Source organism: Diadema antillarum, unplaced genomic scaffold, assembly GCF_040938485.1.
Source record: "Diadema antillarum isolate AM-2024a unplaced genomic scaffold, OU_Dant_1.0 scf00000075, whole genome shotgun sequence".
NCBI lineage: Eukaryota > Metazoa > Echinodermata > Echinoidea > Diadematoida > Diadematidae > Diadema > Diadema antillarum.
The window spans coordinates 1,931,937-1,952,653 of record NW_027270964.1 but is presented as its reverse complement, the minus strand read 5'-3'; the positions used below and the strand labels follow the sequence as shown (position 1 = coordinate 1,952,653).

General features: G+C 36.6%; 1 protein-coding gene across 1 annotated transcript in view; it reads right to left on the bottom strand.

Moving 5' to 3' along the window:
• The window catches only part of LOC139717404 (telomerase protein component 1-like), a 34,460-nt gene extending 19,464 nt beyond the window's left edge, over window positions 1–14,996 (bottom strand). Inside the window, exons 1-4 of the mRNA XM_071628901.1 lie at window positions 14,772–14,996; window positions 6,115–6,183; window positions 2,402–2,508; window positions 1,836–1,969 (exon numbers count right to left, since the gene is read on the bottom strand). Coding sequence (XP_071485002.1) covers window positions 1,836–1,969; window positions 2,402–2,508; window positions 6,115–6,183; window positions 14,772–14,996 — 535 coding nt within the window. The remainder of the gene's footprint in view (window positions 1–1,835; window positions 1,970–2,401; window positions 2,509–6,114; window positions 6,184–14,771) is intronic.
• Between the last annotated feature and the right edge of the window lie 5,721 nt (window positions 14,997–20,717).

Genomic DNA, 20,717 nt, shown 5'->3' with positions numbered 1-20,717 from the left:
GGATTGGGGCCCCCTGGGGCCCCCTGGATGGGGCATGGTGCCCATTTTGATAAATTGAGAGCCTAACCCCCTAGGGATGCTACATGCCAAGTTTGATGAAAATCCATCATGAGGTTTTCAGGAAGAAATGAAAATATACAATTCAGGCCCCCATTGGGACCTCCCCCCTGCCCCCAAGAGGGGCACCCCTGGATCTGCTACATATGAACAAACTTGAAACTACAGTCATTAATGTACTCACTCATAGTATTGTCTTAGCTCTATCACTGCTGATTCTAGAGAAGATTTTTAAAGATTCCTTCATTTTGGGAGGTTTGGGCCCCAAGGGGGCCCTCCAGGCATGATACAGTGCCCATTTGAACAGATTAAGATCCTATGCCCCTAGGGATACTACCTGCCAAGTTTGATGAAAATCGGTCTGGGGTTCTCAAGAAGAAGATGAAAATGTACAATTTAGGCCCCATTAGGACCCCTCCCCCTCCCCACCCCCCTTCCCTGGGTCCCTGGGTCCCTGGGTCCCAAGGGGGGTACCCATGAGCAAACTTGAAACTACAGTCATCAATGTACTAAGTCATAGTATTAACTTAACTCTATCACTTCTGGTTCTAGAGAAGAAGATTTCTAAAGATTCCTTTAATAATTTTTTTTTTTTTTTTTTTTTTTTTTGGGGGGGGGGGGGGGTGAGGTTTGGGTCACCTGGGGGTCCGGGGGGGAGGGGGTGGAGGGGGGGCCATGGTGCCCATTTTAACAAATTGAGATCCTAACCCCCTAGGGATGCTACCTGCCAACTTTGGTGAAAATGGGTCATGGGGTTCTCAACAAGAAAATGAAAATGTACAATTTAGGCCCCATTAGGACCCTTCTCCTGGGTCCCAAGGGGGGCACCCCTCATTCTGCCATGAACAAACTTGAAACTACTACAGTCATCAATGTACTACACAGTAACTCATAGTATTAACTTAGCTCTATCACTTCTGGTTCTAGAAAAGAAGATTTTTTAAAGATTCCTTAATTTTGGGAGGTTTGGGCCCACCTGGGGGCCCCCTGGGTGGGGTATGGTGCCCATTTTAACAAATTGAGTTCCTAACCCCCTAGGGATGCTATCTGCCAAGTTTGGTGAAAATTGGTCTTGGGTTTTTCAAGAAGAAGATGAAAATGTAAAAAGTTAATGCACGACGCACGACGGACGCCGGATGAAGAACGATCGCAATTAGCTCACTTGAGCCTTTGGCTCAGGTGAGCAAAACATAATTATGTGAATGGAGATAATTATTAGGTCTCGTCACCCCAGTAACAATGTGCAACTGCATATGTTTTGTAAGCAGGTTGACTAACCTTGCTGCTGCAACAGAGAATTGTGGTGAAACACTTGTTGTTTGGGGAAAAAAAAGAATGCTCTGACCTCCTAGAATAGCATCGTTTCAAAATTCTTCAAAACATTCTCTCTCCAGGGCTGCAAACAAACCCTTTTTTTCTGCTAGTCAAACCTGTTCCTTGCAAACCAGTAGATAACCTTGTTTTTCCACTTTTTGCTGGTCTGAACCTAAACTTTATTAGCTCTCTTTTTTTTCAACTGCCCCGAAGATATGATGCTTTTTTCATTGTTGGTCAAGTCAGCATAGTAAACTTGGCAATTCCAGATAAAATGTAAGTTACTGACCCAACAGTGATTACTGGTCTGGGACCATCGGACTGGCCCCAATGTTAAGCACTGCACTAATATCCTGCCCTTTACAAGGCATCATCAAATGTGGTGTCTTGCACACAATCATTAATATCAGTGCCACATTCATGCACAGGTAATGACAAAGATAGCATCTATTACAGTGGCTCACAGTTAGGGTTGTCTATCCGGTACGCGCCATGAAGAATCTCCATCTCGGTGACAGAGAGGCCGTGTATCCATCTGTATTCTTTGGACAGCGACTCCGGCACATCATGTGAGGTAGGAATCCAGCCACAGCGTTCACTATGGGGTAGGTAGGGGGAGGAGCAAGAAATCATGTATTGCGGTAAAATACCAGCTGCAGAAGTCTTCCTCTCATTCATTCGTGTACAGAATAAAGTCAAAGAAATAACTTAAACTTTGCAGACATACCACTGTTACTTAGACTCTAGGGGTGAACCTCAGTACAACTCATTAAAGGCACATCATAACATCACATTACTGGGGACAAGTATCAAATCAATATGATGTAAAACCTGGGTATCAGCTTTAAGTATATACTGTGCCTTTTTTCTGTTATCTGTTGTGGTTATTTCTTATCTTAAGTTACTGATGGATACCAATGAGATAATCATAAAAGACAATATTCTGAATGAGAAATCAACACATAAGCTACATTGTAATATGGACTAGGATCTTCAAGGTTGTCTCTGATGGATCTCCTGTTTGACATACCTGGTGAGATTGAGGAAGAAGGGCATGATGTTATCCTGGTAGCATCTGTCTATCTCCCCCAGGCACGTCCTGAGAGTCTCCTCTGATGTTGTGTCTTTTGGAACACCCTGTAGAGATAATCAACACATCATGCCTATCATTGTGAGCAACAAGTGATGTGCAAGGACATCCTTGCTGGCTGGTGAAATAAAACTGGCTTTGTCAACGAGCACAGTTAAACAGTGTTTTTAATGTTGTTTTGGCATAGTCCTGTATAAGCTGTTATTTTTGCAAATTTTGAGAATCAATGTCAGATCGCGAATTTAACAACATGCGAAAATGTCACTTTGCGCTTGGTTAATAGTGCATTTATGATAGCATCAGTGTCAATTTAAGCGAAAACAACATTTCGCCAAAGTGTTTGTGACCTCCTCCATTTGTACACGAAAACAAAGTAAAAGCCACACATATTGGTACAAAAAGTAACACATGTTTCTGAGACATGCCATGGGTGACGTCAGTACTGAATAGTGATGAAGCAATGACATTTTTTATTGTTTTTCCCCATCAACATACACTTAAATCTGGAGATTGTACATGCTTTCTAGAAAAGCCTCGAATTTGTATGAGTAAAACACATTATACTGGAAACTATTCAGCAGAATTTCAGTCTTATGTGTGGCAACAAACTAATTACAACATAGACTTACTTGTATAATACCAAACATAGAGCAGAAGCTATTGGTGTCAAATACAACATATTCCATTGATTCATCAGGAAATTTGGAAACATGGCCTTCATTTGTGACAGTGATCACCAAAAAGCAGAAATAGACAATATTTTTAATGGTATACATTAAGAGAATACAAATGTATGTATGTGGTGCACAGTCGATGTGAGGTACTGTCTCTTTTTACCATTCTAATGATATTTGACTCAATGTACCATCTCAAGATTTCTAAACGATTTACACAAAGTTAATTTAAAATATTACATGTAACTGCTATGAAATACAGTAGGTGCTGTACACATTGATTTATTCAGACTACACACATTCACTATGTGTCACTCCCCTTTAATCCGAACTGTTTTAGTACGGTATTTAAATTTCAATCAACACGAGTTCAAATTGATATCCCCAAGAACTCAGAGCATCCAGCCACTTTTTTATCTTTTCTTTTTTTTTTTTGAATGATGATTTTACACTGTAGCACAATATGCTTTTCCTGTTTTTAGCATCATTAAGGAAGCAAAGTCATTATACATGTAAGAAATGAGGGCATTTCATCAAAATGGTAAATTTTGTTAACTCATGGCAAATCTTATCACACAACAGGAATGATGCATGGATTGTATAGATATTCTCATTTGACAGATTCACCTGTCTTGCTCTGTGTCTTTTCAAACTTCGGCTAAAAGTGTCTACATTTCAGTTCCTCCTAACATATCAACAACACTTCTGCAAAGTACATGTACACCACTGTATGTACCATGTACTTCCATAATATGCATTTCCTTGGTTAATCGCATCGCATCTCAATATCAATTCATCAGACTGATTTCAAATGCATTGAAGTCAGAAGTTCCACCTGACAAAGATGTTGACATACTGTAGTTCTAGAGAAGCACTCTGAGAGCGCAGACCTCCTCAAGCATGCAGCTCATTTCCACCACTGATCTTGTCCTTCCATTAGATTTTAGATTTAGATTTTAGATTTTATTTGACTCTTCCATAGAGATACAATGGATAAGTGATTTCCACCCATATGTACTTATAGCATTGTGTGCTGAAAGTCGCCCGATTTTCCAATATAGAAGCCCTTGTTACGTCATAAACCCTCAGCTGCACTGCGCGCCTCACCCTGGAAGAAACTAGAGCACGCACTTTAGTGTGCGCATGTAAACCTCAATACGCGCAGCCTGAACTCCCAAGATCATTGACCCTACCTGGTACCAGCCAAAATGTCAAAAATCCTCCAGAAATTCCCCCAAAATTCTCGGATCACTACCAAAATTTAATCATCTGTTACTTGTATCATTCTAAACCTTTCTTGCAAGTTTCATCCAAATCTGTTTACTACTTTCTGAGTTATTTTGCATGCACACGGAAAAGTTTCATCCAAATCTGTCCACTACTTTCTGAGTTATTTTGCATGCACACGGACAAACTAACTAACAAACCAACACACAAACCAACGGTAACGAAAACATAACCTCCTCCCTTGGCAGAGGTAACTACGATGTAGTACACAGAAAAGAGATTGACATGATAAAAATTTGGTGCTCAGAACAAACTGTAAAACCTAATCCTTATTCATCATATCCAGCGAAGCAAGCAGTCACTCCTCACAATGTACAAGTACCTGTTCAGAGCACTTGAGATTTACACACTACCGGTATTACTCTTGTGGCAACACATCGTTCATTATTGACTTTTGATATTGCAGCTCATAATAACTGGAGCTCTGCTCCAAGACTTGTCTGGAGGAGAGCAAAATTACAGTTGGCCGGATGGTCATGGCAGAGTATGCTAGTACACCCTGTCACCATGGCTATTCATTGACTTTCTTAATTCTCATCAATATTCACACACTCTACATGATGCTGTTCATGCGTAAAAGATGCATGCACTGTTTACGCACATTAGCAGCACTCCTGCCCGCCCACTTTCTGTTTATCCGTAACCATGGCACCACCAGTGCTGACCCACATGCTGGAGCGACTGGCTGAAAGCAACCTGCTAAGTGCCTTCTTGTCAGTTTTCGCATTACCACCACTCAGCAGCACTTTGCAGCCATACAGTAAATTACAACACACATATACACACACACACAAACACTCCTGCCCTCCACACCAGTCTGTGTACATAGCAACTGGACAATAAACTGCGACATGTACAGCCTCTCTGTCCCCATTCATAACTCACTGGCATCTGTGTGGTCTGAATGGTTGTGTATACATGAATATAGCCAGTGGAGATCACAAAAAGATTGCCTACAGGTTTACACTACGAATACGTACAATGTACAACAAACACATGTACCGTACATGTATAGGACCTGTACACCTGTAGTGACTGTCACAGTTGCATGGTACAACGTTTGGTCAATGCACTGAACCATGACCTGCTGTGATTTCTGCAGGTGTACAGACTGGTTCAATATGAATACATGTATGCAAGTGTGAAGTTTCGGTCATGCATGTATGCAGTGCCTTACTATAATCAAGACTAAAGCACCCACATATTTCCACGATGAACTTTTGAAATGCACATTTTAGGTAGATTTTATGCAGATTTTCACAAATGTCAAAATGAGGTGCTATGACTGAATACTGTGTCTGTTATAAGATGGCATCAAAGATGACACAAATACTGACATTCTAACTGTTTTCTAACACCTAAGATTTTATCGTGTTTTTGGGGAAATCCATTGCTCTTACATATCATGTATTACGTACATTATCACCATTCAATCTAAAATAATATGTATATATATAATATATATATATATATATATATATATATATATATATATATATATATATATGTGTATTTTTTTTAAACAACACCCTTTCATCTCTCAGACCATGCAATTTCTAAGCAATGCATATATGGAAGAAGAAAGCAACTGAAGCTTTAAGAGAGAGGACCAATGTAGTAGAGGTAGTGAAGCACAGGTGTCTGTACCTAGCCAGATGAAATACCATAGAATCATCATGAATTTCTACTCACCCATCTCAGATCACAGTCAACAAGATGGATCCTCCGCTTTTCACACCACTGTCTCAAATCTGGGAAAACCTGTAAGGGGGGGGGGGGGAGGAGGCGGGAAGAAATGTTAAATATATTACCAACATGTCTTTGGGCTTAATTGTGCAACAAGTGATGTAGAAGATTTGTTGAGGGGGAGAGAGAAAAAAAAATGTCTTGAAAGTGAGCTCATCTAATAGTATAGAATGTCTCCACATGTACAACTGTAGGTCAGAACTTGAGCTTACATTTATGATGTTGTACACAGGACTGTAATGTATTTTTTCATGGCTGCACTGCAGGGTACTATGGAAAAAAATGTGTATCATGAGGCAAGTCTTCAGGAATTAAAGGACATTGGTGGACCACCTATCATCTCACAATATTGTACATAATGTACGTCATCTACATTCATCTGTATGTGCACTTGATAGATACAGTGTATAATGGCAGTGGTTCGAGTACCAACTGGCTTCATCATTTAGGACAGTGGACAGTCCCTTTCATGGAAGATGAATGTACAGAGAATGCTGATGACTTGAAGGGATTTTATAGTTTTGGCTGAGAACTGGCTTCAGGTTTCTGACTGTTTTGGTGAGATAATGAGAAACCTCATTTGAAATATGAAAGAGCATGTAATTCCAACAGGAATGCAAATCTATTTTGTGAAAATTGGTTTTGAAATGGCCAAGATATTCAAAACAAATGGATACTAATAAAAAGATGGGACCCCTCTTTTATTAGGATCACTTTGTTTTGTGTACTTTGTTTTTGGAAACCTCAGCCATTTCAAAACCAATTTTCCAAAAAAAAAAAAAAAACCCTTTCAGGGGTCGCACTTAACTTTTTTTTTGAACTAGCCAGGCGGACTACTTAGAATCAATTTTGACACTGAAGCAATATTTTGGCTAGCCAGACGGACTAGTAACTTCAGAATTTTATGATTTTTGGCTAGTCCGACGTGATTTTGGGTGGCCAATGGCCAGCGGACCATCGCCAATTTCGAACCCTGCCTTTGAATTCCTCTTAGAACAGTATGCTCTTTAACACTTCATTTTACATGGTTTCTTAGTATCTTGTAAAAAGTAAAAAGTTAAAAGTTCCATCTTCACCTCCATGAATACAGTGCCATCCCTTTAAAGGTACATGTACTGCTTACTATTGGGAGCAGTGATATTCAAGAACTGTTCAAGATATCACATTTGATGCTTACAAGTATGTGTAGGTCAGTTTTATCACAAAACATCCTACCATGTAAAAATTTTGCAATAAAGCCTAAAACATTAAAGGAGATATCCCTACTTTTCTAAAAAAAAAACATAACTGTAGATGGTTTAGTCAAGAAACTTTTTTATCATATTGTTCATATTCTTTATATTTAACAATATACTACTCAATATACATATGACTGATTCAAATTTTTTTTTTTGCATTGGTTTTTACTATCCCAAATTCACATTTTAGAACCATTTTGAAGCACTAAAGCTGGGTTTTTGCTTACGTGCAAATGGTATAATGCCTTTAAAATACATTCTTACTGACTGTGAAAAGAAAATAATAGATACATTGTATTCACTGAAGGTTTCCTCTGGTATGAATCCTCAAATTTTTTACTTTGAGGATACATTTGCATGAATTCCTGCTTATTCACACCCATGCACATTTTGCCCATTCGAATTTGTTTGAAATCAGTACAGTACACTACATATATTTTTCCAAAAACACACACACACATGACACACACACAACACACACACACACACACACACACACAAAATGAAAAAAATGTAGTTTGTATTTTGATATCAAACAAGAATTTCCTTTCCAACCATTCATTATGCAGTATGCATACACAGTGTACGTACATGTACAAACAAGAAATTGTGTAAAAATCATCACTTATTACTGGTATTACGGAGCAATGATTGTGCTTAAGTTTAGTATAGAGTACCGGTACGTGTACTACAATTGTAGTATTCAAAGACTCAGAGAATTCTACCTGAAAAAAGGGGCATAAATATGATAGATTTATGATTTTGTTTAAAATGTGTAATGCAGTTGGTTGTTTGTTTACTAATTGTGTTTTAGAGAGGGTGGTTGATTGAATGGCGAAACTGCATGCACTAAACAGCAGAAACCTTAGTGCGCACTCATCAATCACACAAAAAGCTCAAGAAGTCATGCATCAAGTGTATAACTCCTCTACAAATCCAACCACTATAAGCACTTAACCACTGTGTGTTGAGCATCTGCCCTTCACTGTATCAAGGCATGTACATTGTACATGCTGTTCCTTGGTATAGGGAAAGTGAGGTGCTTTGCTAAAAAAGGCATTAGTGTGAAAAATATCTTTACTGTTGCTTTTCTTTTCTTTTTTTCATCCATTTTCAAGGCTGCAAATTCTAGAATTCCTTGAACTTCAGTTTTCAAGAATATAAAGGAAATTCAACAAAAATTCACTTTTCTAGAATTATGAAAGAGCAATGGACCAACCGCTTTTAGAAAGCAGGGGGAATGATTGCTACCCTTAACATAATGTCAATATCAAGTTGATGGAATTTGTAATTTTCATGAAAAATGGATTTTTGTAGAATTTTCTTTACATTTTCTTGGTATTGTTGTCCACTCATACGTCATAACCTCTAGTAGTCTCCTCATCCAGCGGTTCCAACACCAAAACTTTAAAAATTCATAACTTTTGCATCGATTGTCCGATTTTCTTCAAACTTTCACTGATGTGTTCAGGGCAATTCCGTATGGGAAGGGCAAAAACAGCAAAATTCAAAGTTAAGTAAATGCTCAGTAATTTCAGTTTCCCGTACAGACGGATTGTTGTATTTACGGAAACAAAAAACCCTTTACCAATAACTTTCCTCGTTTTTGTTGTACACACTTTTAAAGTTGGAAGACTATTTATTGTATTTATCTAAAGTCTTACAATATTAAATGAAAATTTACAATGAAACAACTTAAATATCTCTCTGCTTTATCCATACTTCCACATCTTTCTTCCTATGCTTCAACAATCACATTTGATGAAGCATTCAGTCACTCTCATTATGATATTTTTTGGAGAAATTTTCAAAATCTACTGACAAATTGACGTAATTCCGTTACCATAAAATTGAAAAAAGTTTTCTCCTGAACAAACTAATCACTGATTTTTTTCTCCCCTTGTAAATTTTTTCTCTACATGTGACTCCCTGAAAAGTCACAAAACATTTTGTGAAATATCTCCTTCAGTTCTTCTGTAATTGTGGTAAAGGAATTACATGGTAACGGAATTACACGCACATCTAATATGGAAGAGAATGATATATCCTACTTTCGTGCCAATATGTATGTGAACTGTTCATGAAATAGCTTCAGGGCATAATTATTGAGCTTAACAGTGTTAGTGATTGGCAGTAAAGGAGTGAAAGTTGAAATATAATATGTATGGTATGATATACTGACAGGACTCGGCATACAGTGTAGCTGGATGCCTCTGACAGTGAGTCCTGACATCAGGGTACATGCTTGACAAGACTTCTTGTGCTGAAAGTCTCCTCCCTTCCTTCACCTTCTCTCATGTACAAGAACTACATGTGTACATGGAGACTGTGCTAACTGTACCTTTATAAGGTTTGCTACAGGTACTCATTTTCAAATGTTAAAATTCATACTGAATTCTGAGATATCAATTTGTATATTTTCTTGCTAAAAAGTCTCATGGTTTCATACAAAATCTAAGTATAGTGATGAGGGACTATTGAATGGGTGTGATGCAGCATAAATTGAACAAAGGTTACAAAGAAGAGGAAGGACATAACATTTCTTTAAAAGGAAAAGAGAGCACTGCTACTGACAGAGAGAAATGAACAGGGTAATTTTTGTGAGCAAAGATCAAGAATTTAAGAGAAGGATCATACACAATGTGATAGAAGTCATTACTTGACACGGGATGCCCACTGAATGTGACACCTTTGATCTTTCTGTATGCTAAAGGCTTTATTATCACCAAGTCGATAGTCTGACCTTTTATTGAACATGTCCTGTTTTCATCCTCAAGTCCTTTATCTTTAATGGTAAGTGTATGACTATGACCTTCTTTCATTTGTTTCTTAGATCTTTCCTCCACAGAGACACGTATTTTGATTTTCATGCCCATTTGATACAGAGCATCTGCTACCCTTTGAAATTTGTTCTTTAATCCTTTCTTTTTAAAAGGAATAAAGACAAAAACACCATTTGTGATGAACATTCACCCAGTCAGTAATTGTGATACAGCTCTAAAATGTAACATTTAGGCCTATACTTTCCCATCATAAGAAGATTTTAAATATCAAAGTCAATGGGCTTCTGCTTCTACCTTTACTCTTCATGTTACCATTTGCTGTACAATCCAGTTTCCTTTCATACAAGTGCCATTACAGTCAGGGATGTCAAGTTCAAAATATTTTTATGAGTGAGATTTTCATGACTCGGCATCGCTCGGCATCTCGGCGCGCGAATGTGCCAGCGAGCGAGGGTGTGGGAGGGGTTTTTCCCCCCTGTGGCCTCCCACGGTAGGGAGCTTTTTCAATTTTTAGCTCTTAAAGGTGCGATCAGGTGCATACTTAAGTGACCATTTTTTACTTATTTTGAAAGACAAAAGGGAAATGTACCTTCAATTGCAACTATCACTTTAATCTTTTGAGCTATGCTCATTATTATAGGCCAAAGTTGCAGACTTCGCCCGATGCGTGAGAAAAATGGGTGCCATACGTGAGATCGTGAGACGGCCCCTAAATGCTTGAGTCTCAGGCAGAATGCGTGAGACTTGGTAGCTCTGTACAGTGTATTTTACAATTAGCTTTCAGGCAGTCAAAATACAACTTACTGCAAAAGAGAAGATGCACACTTCTTGTGAGTAAATATATGGCAACACTCAGGATGAGAAAATAGACAAAGTCAAAGAAGAAAGACAGAGACAGGAAACTTGTAGGAAAAATTATAAGCCAAGTCATGATTGTGTTTCTGAAGACGTCATTTGGAAATTTTGTGTGGTCAGAAGTAAATACTAACATTATTCACAGGTTGATTAATCTAACTCTAACACAGTGAGCTGCAGATGGATAAAAGAGACCCTGTTACCTTTCTATGAATTAACCGAATTTGGTGGACTCACTCTAATGGTTCAAAAAGTTGTAGTTTGTTAAAGTTATTTTGCTGTTTTCTATTTCCTTTTAGTTTAGTTCATTTTATTTTGATGGGCTTAAGTAGGACTTACACTGTAAGGGAAATATCAAAGTATACACTACATTATATACCAGGGGGCAACTTCAGCTAATTAGTAAAATGTCACAAGTTTTTAGTGATTAAAAGTCCAGTTTACCTTTGGGAGCAGTGATTTCAAAAACGTTCAAGATATGACATTTGATGCATATGTGTAGGTCTGTTGTATCACAAAACATCCTAGCATATAAAATTTTCTCAATAAAGCCTAAAATATAAAGAGATATCAGTTTTTTCTCAGTGAACCGTAACTGTAGACGGTTTAGTCTGGAAACATTCTTATTATAACTATTGTTCACATCTTGTGTATTTAACAACACTTAACATTGATTATACAGATTCAGCTTTTTACAGTGGTTGTTTCTAGCCCTAACTCACATTCTAGAACTATTTTGAAGCACTAATGCTGGGTTTTTGTTTCATCTGCAAATGGTAAATTATGCCTTTAATATATGCCACAACTTATAGATAATAATGATTAAGCACTGGTGCAGTACCATAATCATATAAGAACATTTTCTTTTCTATTTATGATTGAATTGTAATTTGTTAAATTTGTCATCACTGAACCACAACTGCATCTTTTCACTTAACAAATTAAAAGTTTCAAGCATCTTTAGTGTTCATCCTTAATTGTGTTCAATGATGGGGCTGCACACTGTGCTCTTGCAGTGTAAATTGGCACTTTATGATTTAGATTTAAATTCAATGTCAATCCGGACAGTTTTTTATTATTTTCTTATGCATGTGCACATAATATTTATGTACAATACTTGTAAGTAATTCACACATATTGTCAATTATTGGCATATATAGGAAGAAGAAAACAGAGAAATCTGTCTTGCATGATATCAACAAAAGAAATACAAGAAAATTTGAGTATTGTTGACTGGATTTATAGAATTGTACTTGTGTAGGGCTATTCTAGCGTAATTCCGTTACCATGTGTCGTAGATGTCATTTACCTGCAGAGTGTGAAATTCTTAACTTGAAAGTAGACAAATTTTGATGGATGTGGTACTTAGAAGTTACAAGATCTTGATTGACATAGTTACGACTTCAAATCACAGTCGTTAGCATGAACATTTTATGTTTTTTGACAATAAAAACTCATTTGGCACCTATACACTTGTAGCAGTTCAAGGTCAAAGGCAAGAGAGTACTTATTTAGTGGTTATATTATAGCTAAAGGCATAAACAATCTCTATCAAGACATTTCAGAATACATGAGTACCAAGAATGTGTAATTTTTCCAGTGTATTTCAGAAGGCGTAATTCCGTTACCATTTGTGTAATTCCGTTACCACTGACTTTACAGGGAAAAAGCGTGCTGCTTGGAAAATGTGATGAAATATTTGAAAAACAATACAACTGAATTGAAGTCGACACAATCAAAGATGAAATCAGACAACAACCTACAGTCTATGTGTTATAGATTTCAGAGAAACAACTCCCAAAGTCAGAGTTGAAGTTGTGACTAAATTCTCTGGTAATGCCGTTACCATCGCACATAGACCTCCTTTGTAACCAACCAAGTGAGAACATCTAACAAATTTGTATTTGGGGTGACAGTGTGAGTACCTCTGCATCTTTTAAATGTATCAAGAGAAGGCAAAGTAATCAATCATGTATACAGGGTGAAAGAATATGAGCCAAAATTCTCTGATTTGTAATTCCGTTACCGCGGAATTGCCCTTCTACTAATGTTGCTCCTTTAACTCAATTCACATTGCTCTTTGGGTTTACGTTCCCTTTAAGTACAGTGTACAATTGTACATATACAATTGTAGATACAGTGTAAGTATGCAATTATTATAGGATGTACATATTTGAGTTCGCAGCCTCCTTTAAGTTTGTCCAAAAAAAAAATTGATAAATGAACAAACATACCGTATAATGAAATAAATGTACTGGCTATATCTATGATCTAAAAAAAAAATAATTATGCCTTGATCAATACCATAATTGTGATAAAACATTGTAACAATAGTCCCCTTTCATCCTACATGTATAAGAGTCACAATTGCTGGATTATTTCATGAACAACAACAAACAGGTACTACATTTGTACTAACGTCAGCAGGATCTGGTTGAACATTTACAAATATTGAGAATTTATTCGTTTAATTTCTAATGTTTAAGGTTACAGGTGTATGTACAGTGTTGATGCTACAAAGCGTGGTCTATTGTTGTACAAATATACGCCTACATACAAGTAGTACCGGTAGTTAGTAAAATCTACCATACATGTGTAGGTCCTACCGTTTTGTAAATATGCGTATTTTGTGTACGAGTAATTTCCGCGCATGGCTGGGCTTGATAAGGTGAATTTCGCTTGTTTTTAATTCTGTGGGATCAGAACATTTTTTTTTTGATAATGATGCTTATCACACATGTGCCTCCACCATTTTAATCGCATGTTTTAACACATTACTGTAAAAATAGTTTCTTTTGCGGTGGTTTTATTTTCGCGCTTTTTGCGCTTTGAGGTTGAACCGTGAATTTAACAACACGCGAAGATGTTTTGAAAAGTGACACGAAATTAACCACGCAAGGAAATGTTTTGAACTCGCCGCTTGTTACAACGCTACTGCGCACAAAAGTGTAGGGGCCTACGGCACATGCACACACAAAGATTCAGCGCATTGAGTGTATTGATGGTCAATACACACACAGTGATACCACGCAATGTAGGTACAAGCATGTAATAAAAAGTACTTGAGAGACGGGATTTCAGGTAAGCCTGCATTAAATTTTAATTTCTATTTGATAAATAAGATAATAATTGGATTATAGTTTGGGTTTTCATGTGCATAATAAAACAGTTCTTGCCGACTGTGAATTCACAGATTTTGCTGACCGTGAATATAAACACACGCGAAAAAGTCGGCACCGATGGAAACCGCGAAAAGTATCTGTACGCGTAAGTATCTGTACGCGAAAGAAACCACTTTTACAGTATCACTCAAGATCAGAACTGATGAATGAAGACAACTTCAAATTTCAGCGACAACCTGACTCGAGTTGACTCTAGTTACACACCTAGGGCCTACATCCCCACAAACATTGTCAGACGGTGTAAACGCTTTGGAACTACCACAACAGCTAAATGTCAATTTCAATCACCCTTCAGGCTTCAGCAATGTTCAATACACGACAGTAGGAGCCTACTGCTTGATAAACCAAGGACTATGTCTCTGACAACTCCTTTTGATACCAGGCATAGAGGCATAAACTGTACCATGATGTATCATGCACACAGAGCCCAGCCAGCTACTCTAACGTTACACTGTTCACTACGGTCTCTAACGCTACACAGTACAGACAGGAGCTAGGCCTGTCGTCATCACGTAATTAATCCGAGAAAGCTTTCTTGTACTAACCTCCTTCACCAGAACTTCTCTTTCTGCGTGGAAATCCTTGAATGTCGATGAGACGAAGATCCTGACAGTTTTCCAACCTGATCTCTTGACGACTAGTTTTCTCTGCTTGGCCGCCATGGCGGGATTGACAGTGGCAGACACTTTATCCCAAGTCTGTTTCACCATGTATTTGTAATCAGCCGGACCCGACGGCACATTCAGTGAGTTCGATGAACCACATCCCATGGTCGCCTAGCCTACGCACACACGCTGTAGGTTGGAATAAATTGACGAGCAAATGGGAATTAGTCTACTGCGAGGCTCTATATTTCTATACCAATATATTTCTTGCAGAAATTGGTTATATATTGTAAATCAAACACTCAAAATACATTTATTACTTATATCTATAATGTATATGATAAATCTATGGAAGTCTGATGGTTGTACCAAGCATATTTATAGTAAAAACAAAGTCTGGACGTCTTATATTTTTATGGGCAACACCGTAATGCCAACAGCGCCACGCCAGCGGCGCCATGCCGTGGAACGATGGGAATATCCAGTCCTATTCTTCAGTTCTATGGTTCATGCAAATGTTGTGACATCCACTCTGCATAATTATGAAACACGCTAAACCGCGCTAAAGCCATGTTATTGTACCTTTATATAACATTACAATACATAATAATAATGATAATAATAACAAAATAATCTAATGAAGAGTCTCTTTATATTAATTATATCAATAATATAATCTAGTATTTGTAATTGTATTATGCACACACAATTACAAATACATTTGTACTAGTAGGCCCTACATAAATATATGGTTTTCTCTAATCATTTATCACTTTTAATATTCCACACACTTGGACAAGATTCCACTTGTATTGTGAAAGGCCTACCCTGAGGCCCTATTTCATGTACAATTTGTACAATTTGTGTATGTCATACACATAACTGAAATATATAAACAGAATCATGAAACATAAACTGTCATCATATTCCATTTGAATATCTAATCATATAAAAGAAACATAAAATTCTATGAGTGTGTTCAGTTCACCCACCCTAACCTCAACACAGCACAAAATCACTACACAAACCTTTCTACACGCATACACGCATATTATTGGAATGCATATTGTGCACAAATAAGTGTGTGTATATTACACATGGCGCAATGCATTATTTTCTGCACGTGAATGCATGCACTGCATGAAACACCGAGCTGTGGTGTTAAATTTCCAGTGCTCATTTTTGGTGTTAAATTGACACCTCCGGGTATCACTTCAAAATATAAAACTTTTTTATACATGTATATAGGTAGGTAGGCCTAAATGTATTATGTTCTTCTTGTCGAATTTGAACTTCAACAAGACTAACAATAACTTTCCGTTAAAGTACTTGATTTTTTTTTTAGATAAAAAGTTGTGAACACATTGACACCACAGTAACACCAGTTGGTGTGGTTTCCTGTTGACACTGGGAGGATGTTATACCATTGATCGTATTAACTCTGAGCAAATCAACACCATTCAGTGTCATCGTTGAATGAACACCAGCGCATTGTCAAAAATACAGCTACATTGTCAAAATAACATCACGAAGTGCCAACTGAACACTTTTCATCACCATCACAACATACTTTCAATAACACCTGTCGGTATGGTCAGGCCTTTATTGACGCTTGTTCTCTCAGAATCAAGAACACGTGAAAAAGAGTGAATCGCTCGAAAATAATAAACTGTTGGTGATTACAGCATGAACTTGGTTTCAGTTTTATTTTTGATGATATTATTACACCAACACGTGGACAACTTATTTCATACATAAAAGAATATGATAGATAGATAGATAGATAGATAGATAGATACATGTATAGATAGATAGATAGATATATGATATATAGATATGTATACAGATACATGTATATAGATAGATGGATATACAACTGTATGTAGGTAGATGATAGATACATATTGTATATTAGATAGATAAATAATAGATAGATAGATAAATAGTTAGATTTAGATGGATAGATAGATGATAGACAGTTAGACAGATAGATAGATAGATAAATAGATAGATATATGATTATGTAAATATATACATGTACTCTCTAAAAAGAATCGAGTGAAAATATTCACTCTTAAAGGAGTGAATACAAAAAAGAGTGAATTTAGAGTGAAATTGGAGTGAATTTTGAATAAAAATGCTCATTTTCACTCATTTTGGAGTGACCTCAGGGATCACTCGAAGATTTAGGAGTGGTCCCTGAGGTCACTCCAAAACGAGTGAAAATGAACATTTTCACTCAAAATTCACTCCAATTTCACTCTAAATTCACTCTTTTTTGTATTCACTCCTTTAAGAGTGAATATTTTCACTCGATTTTTTTTAGAGAGTATAGATAAATGGATATATAGATATCGGTAGATAGATGATAGATACATATTGTATATTAGATAGATAAATGATAGATAGATAGATATCACCGTAGATATAGATAGATAGATAGATAGATGGATAGATAGATAGATAGATGATAGATAGTTAGTTATATATAGAGAGAGATAGATAGATGGATAGATAGATAGATAGATAGATAGATGATAGATAGGTAGATAGATAGATAGATAGATAGATGATAGATAAGTAGGTAGATAGATAGATAGATAGATAGATACATGTATAGATAGATAGATGTATATGCAAGATGCATGATATGGATATATAGATATAGGTAGATAGATGACTGATACATATATTATAGATAGACAAATAATAGATAGATAGACAGATAGATAGATGATAGGTAGATAGATAGATAGATAGATAGGTGATAGATAGTTAGATAGATAGATAGATAGATAGATAGATAGATGATAGATTGGTAGGTGGATAGATAAATGATAGATAGGTAGGTAGGTAGGTAGGTAGGTAGGTAGGTAGGTAGATAGATAGATAGATAGATAGATAGATAGATAGATAGATAGAGATTTAAGGCTCAACATTCATTTCTCTGGTGGCCCGTTGGGGCTAAATAGAGAAATGAGTAGTGGCCATTGGCCCGTTGCATAAAAGTTACAATTATGGTAACTTTGCCATCCAGTGGTAACTTTCATGGAATTCTTGATCTTGATTGGCTGTTGAGCATTGTTGCCATGGTAGTTACCATTGGATGGCAAAGTTACCATAATTGTAACTTTAATGCAACGGGCCCCAGGAATAAAAGGAAAGAGACATAAAAAAAATACCCTTTTTGGAAATTTGGTGACTCGACATGACATCTTTATGCGTACATGTATAATATATATGTATTTGTAGTATATATATATATATATATATATATATATATATATATATATTCATATCATAAGAGTAGTAGTATAGTATAGTAGTATATATATATGTATATATATATATATATATATATATATATATATATATACATACATACAATGAGTATATTCAGCCAAAGAAAAAGAGAGAAAATAAACGCTTTTTCAAGTTCATATTTGTTCATAGAAGATTTTGATGAAAATCAGTGTATTATATACCATAATTAAGGTAATTTGATTGGCTATCAGAATAGTAGGTCAGGTCAATATACAGTTTGTAAGGGGAAACTTTACGCATGAATGAACACATTCGCTTTTGTCCGCCAAGACACAAAAGTAAAAATTGCAAAAAATTGGCATGTTGTCTTTCATTTGGAAATGCCCTCCAAGATAACAATGATAGCAAGATACCAGTTTAGAACAATGAGAGACATGAATTCAACAGTAAAGATAATATTTCGTTCTCTTTATCTCTTTATATAAATAACCTCAAACAAAATCAAAGTGGGAAACTATAGGAAAAAAAAAAAATTCTTTCCACTCAAACTTCAAATTCCAGGGGAGAAAGAGCTCAAAGATGATTAAATGAACAGAAAATCTGTATTTCATTCTCTTCATTTCAATTTGTAATTTCAGAATTCATGAGACAAATAAACAACCAAATATTATTTTCAATTTTCCTAATATGAGAAATTAATTCAAATTCCCATCGTTTTTGTTAATATTGCTTCTTCTCTCATTTCACTTGATTTTGAATTGACAGAAGATTCTTAATTTTCCTGCATTATATTTACCCTTTATTGATCTTTTGGGCTTCAAAGATATATTATTGAGATCATATACGAGCTGTACATTGTAGGTTAGTTTTTGCTTAACTTATAAGTCGCGCTTTTATTGTGTTAGATTTATCTTTTGTTCTTATTGTTACATGGAAGAGCACTTAGGCATGAATGCCATTTTGTTCTTTTGTGCCTTTGAAGAGAAAAACAAAGGTGTTCACTCATGCATAAAGTTACCCTTTTTATGAACCTACCAGGTTGTTAGTAAATCAAATTACCTTTCACATGGAATATAGATGCATTAACTTCTAGCCAAATATTCTATGAGAAAACTTGAATCTTTTGTGCATACAAAGCTTAATTAGACAAATCATTTTATTAACACAATCTTATTTCATATGACATTGATATAACAAAATGCCCGGGGCTCCCGGCTCGCACTGACCCTGTCGTTATCAAAATATTATATCAGACCTGTCCGCTATCTTAACAAGCGTGTATAAGAGAGTGTGAATACAATTGATCAATGCACATTCATTCAACGAGCTATTCCATTCATTCCGTCTCTTCAATGTTCACTCTCAACCCCTTTTGAAATTACGTTGCTGGTAATAATGATCATACCTTGAGTAAATAACTCGTGTATCGCCCTGCATGTTCTAACTAAGGATCGGAAAAAAACAACAACAACACAATGATGTTATCATGCTGTACTATACATGTGGCCACATCGCATTATAATCTCATGCACAAATCATACAAGGGATATGATTGGCATGTCTGATTTTTGTGAATGGGGGTTATCAAAATACCAAAAACGACGTTAAAAATCACATCGACGTTATCTATATTCACAACCATTAAAAATCGTGTTTGTACTTACAATTCCCAGCAATTCGAGTTCGATGCGTTTCTTGTCCAACCCTTTACGGCTCAGGATGGGGGGTATATACCTAGATCTTAGCTTGGTCCTCCCGTATCGATCAACCCTCAATCAATCAATCCGTATGCGTTCTGCTCGCCCACTCGCTGTTCGTTAGGGGCATGCAATTCGCGACTCATCGTGATGCCCGCCAGTGGTGGTGAAGTATTAATAGGCATTCCAGTTACCTGGCAATGAGCGTATGCAGTGTACTCGCCCGTATCTGTTGAGAATTTAGCGTCTGCGGTTTCCCCGAGCGACAACAATAGAGCATCCCATTGTAAGCCTGATCCTTTCATGCCATACTTAGTCTCTCTCAAGCCTAGTACCCGTAATCATTTCACTGGTCAATTCGAAGGATGGGAGACATGAAACAAAGCGTTTGGATACCTCATTATGTACCGGTCTGTTGTTTCATGAACATTCATTTTGTATTAATTTGTAAGTATGAAAAAGCAGCGCTGGATTTGACAGCTGGAAGAGGAAACACCGGCGAAGATGGGTTCCTTGTGTGTGCCCGCGTGATGGGATTTATTTACCATGGTTTTTTTTTTTTGTGTGTGTGTGTGTATCAAGCATATGGTTAGGCCTACAGATTTAGGAAAAATGATTAGTATGTAAAACTATAGAAGAAAAAAGGCAAGACACAGTTGCGTGTGTATCTAATATAAAATGTTTATGGTTTATACTCAATAGCTTATATACATGTGTAACAGGTCTCTGTAATGTGTGATGTTTGCAGGTGTGCAGGTGTTATGTTTTGATCAGGTCGAGTAAATTCTTGATCCGAAGATTTAGAAAACTTTGGGAAAGTGGAACGAAATACATTTTCAGATTTTTGACGAGCGTTAACAGTTTTCTTGATCTTCTGGTTTTCCCCCAAATATTGATGGAATGCATTTATTTTGTCTTATCAATT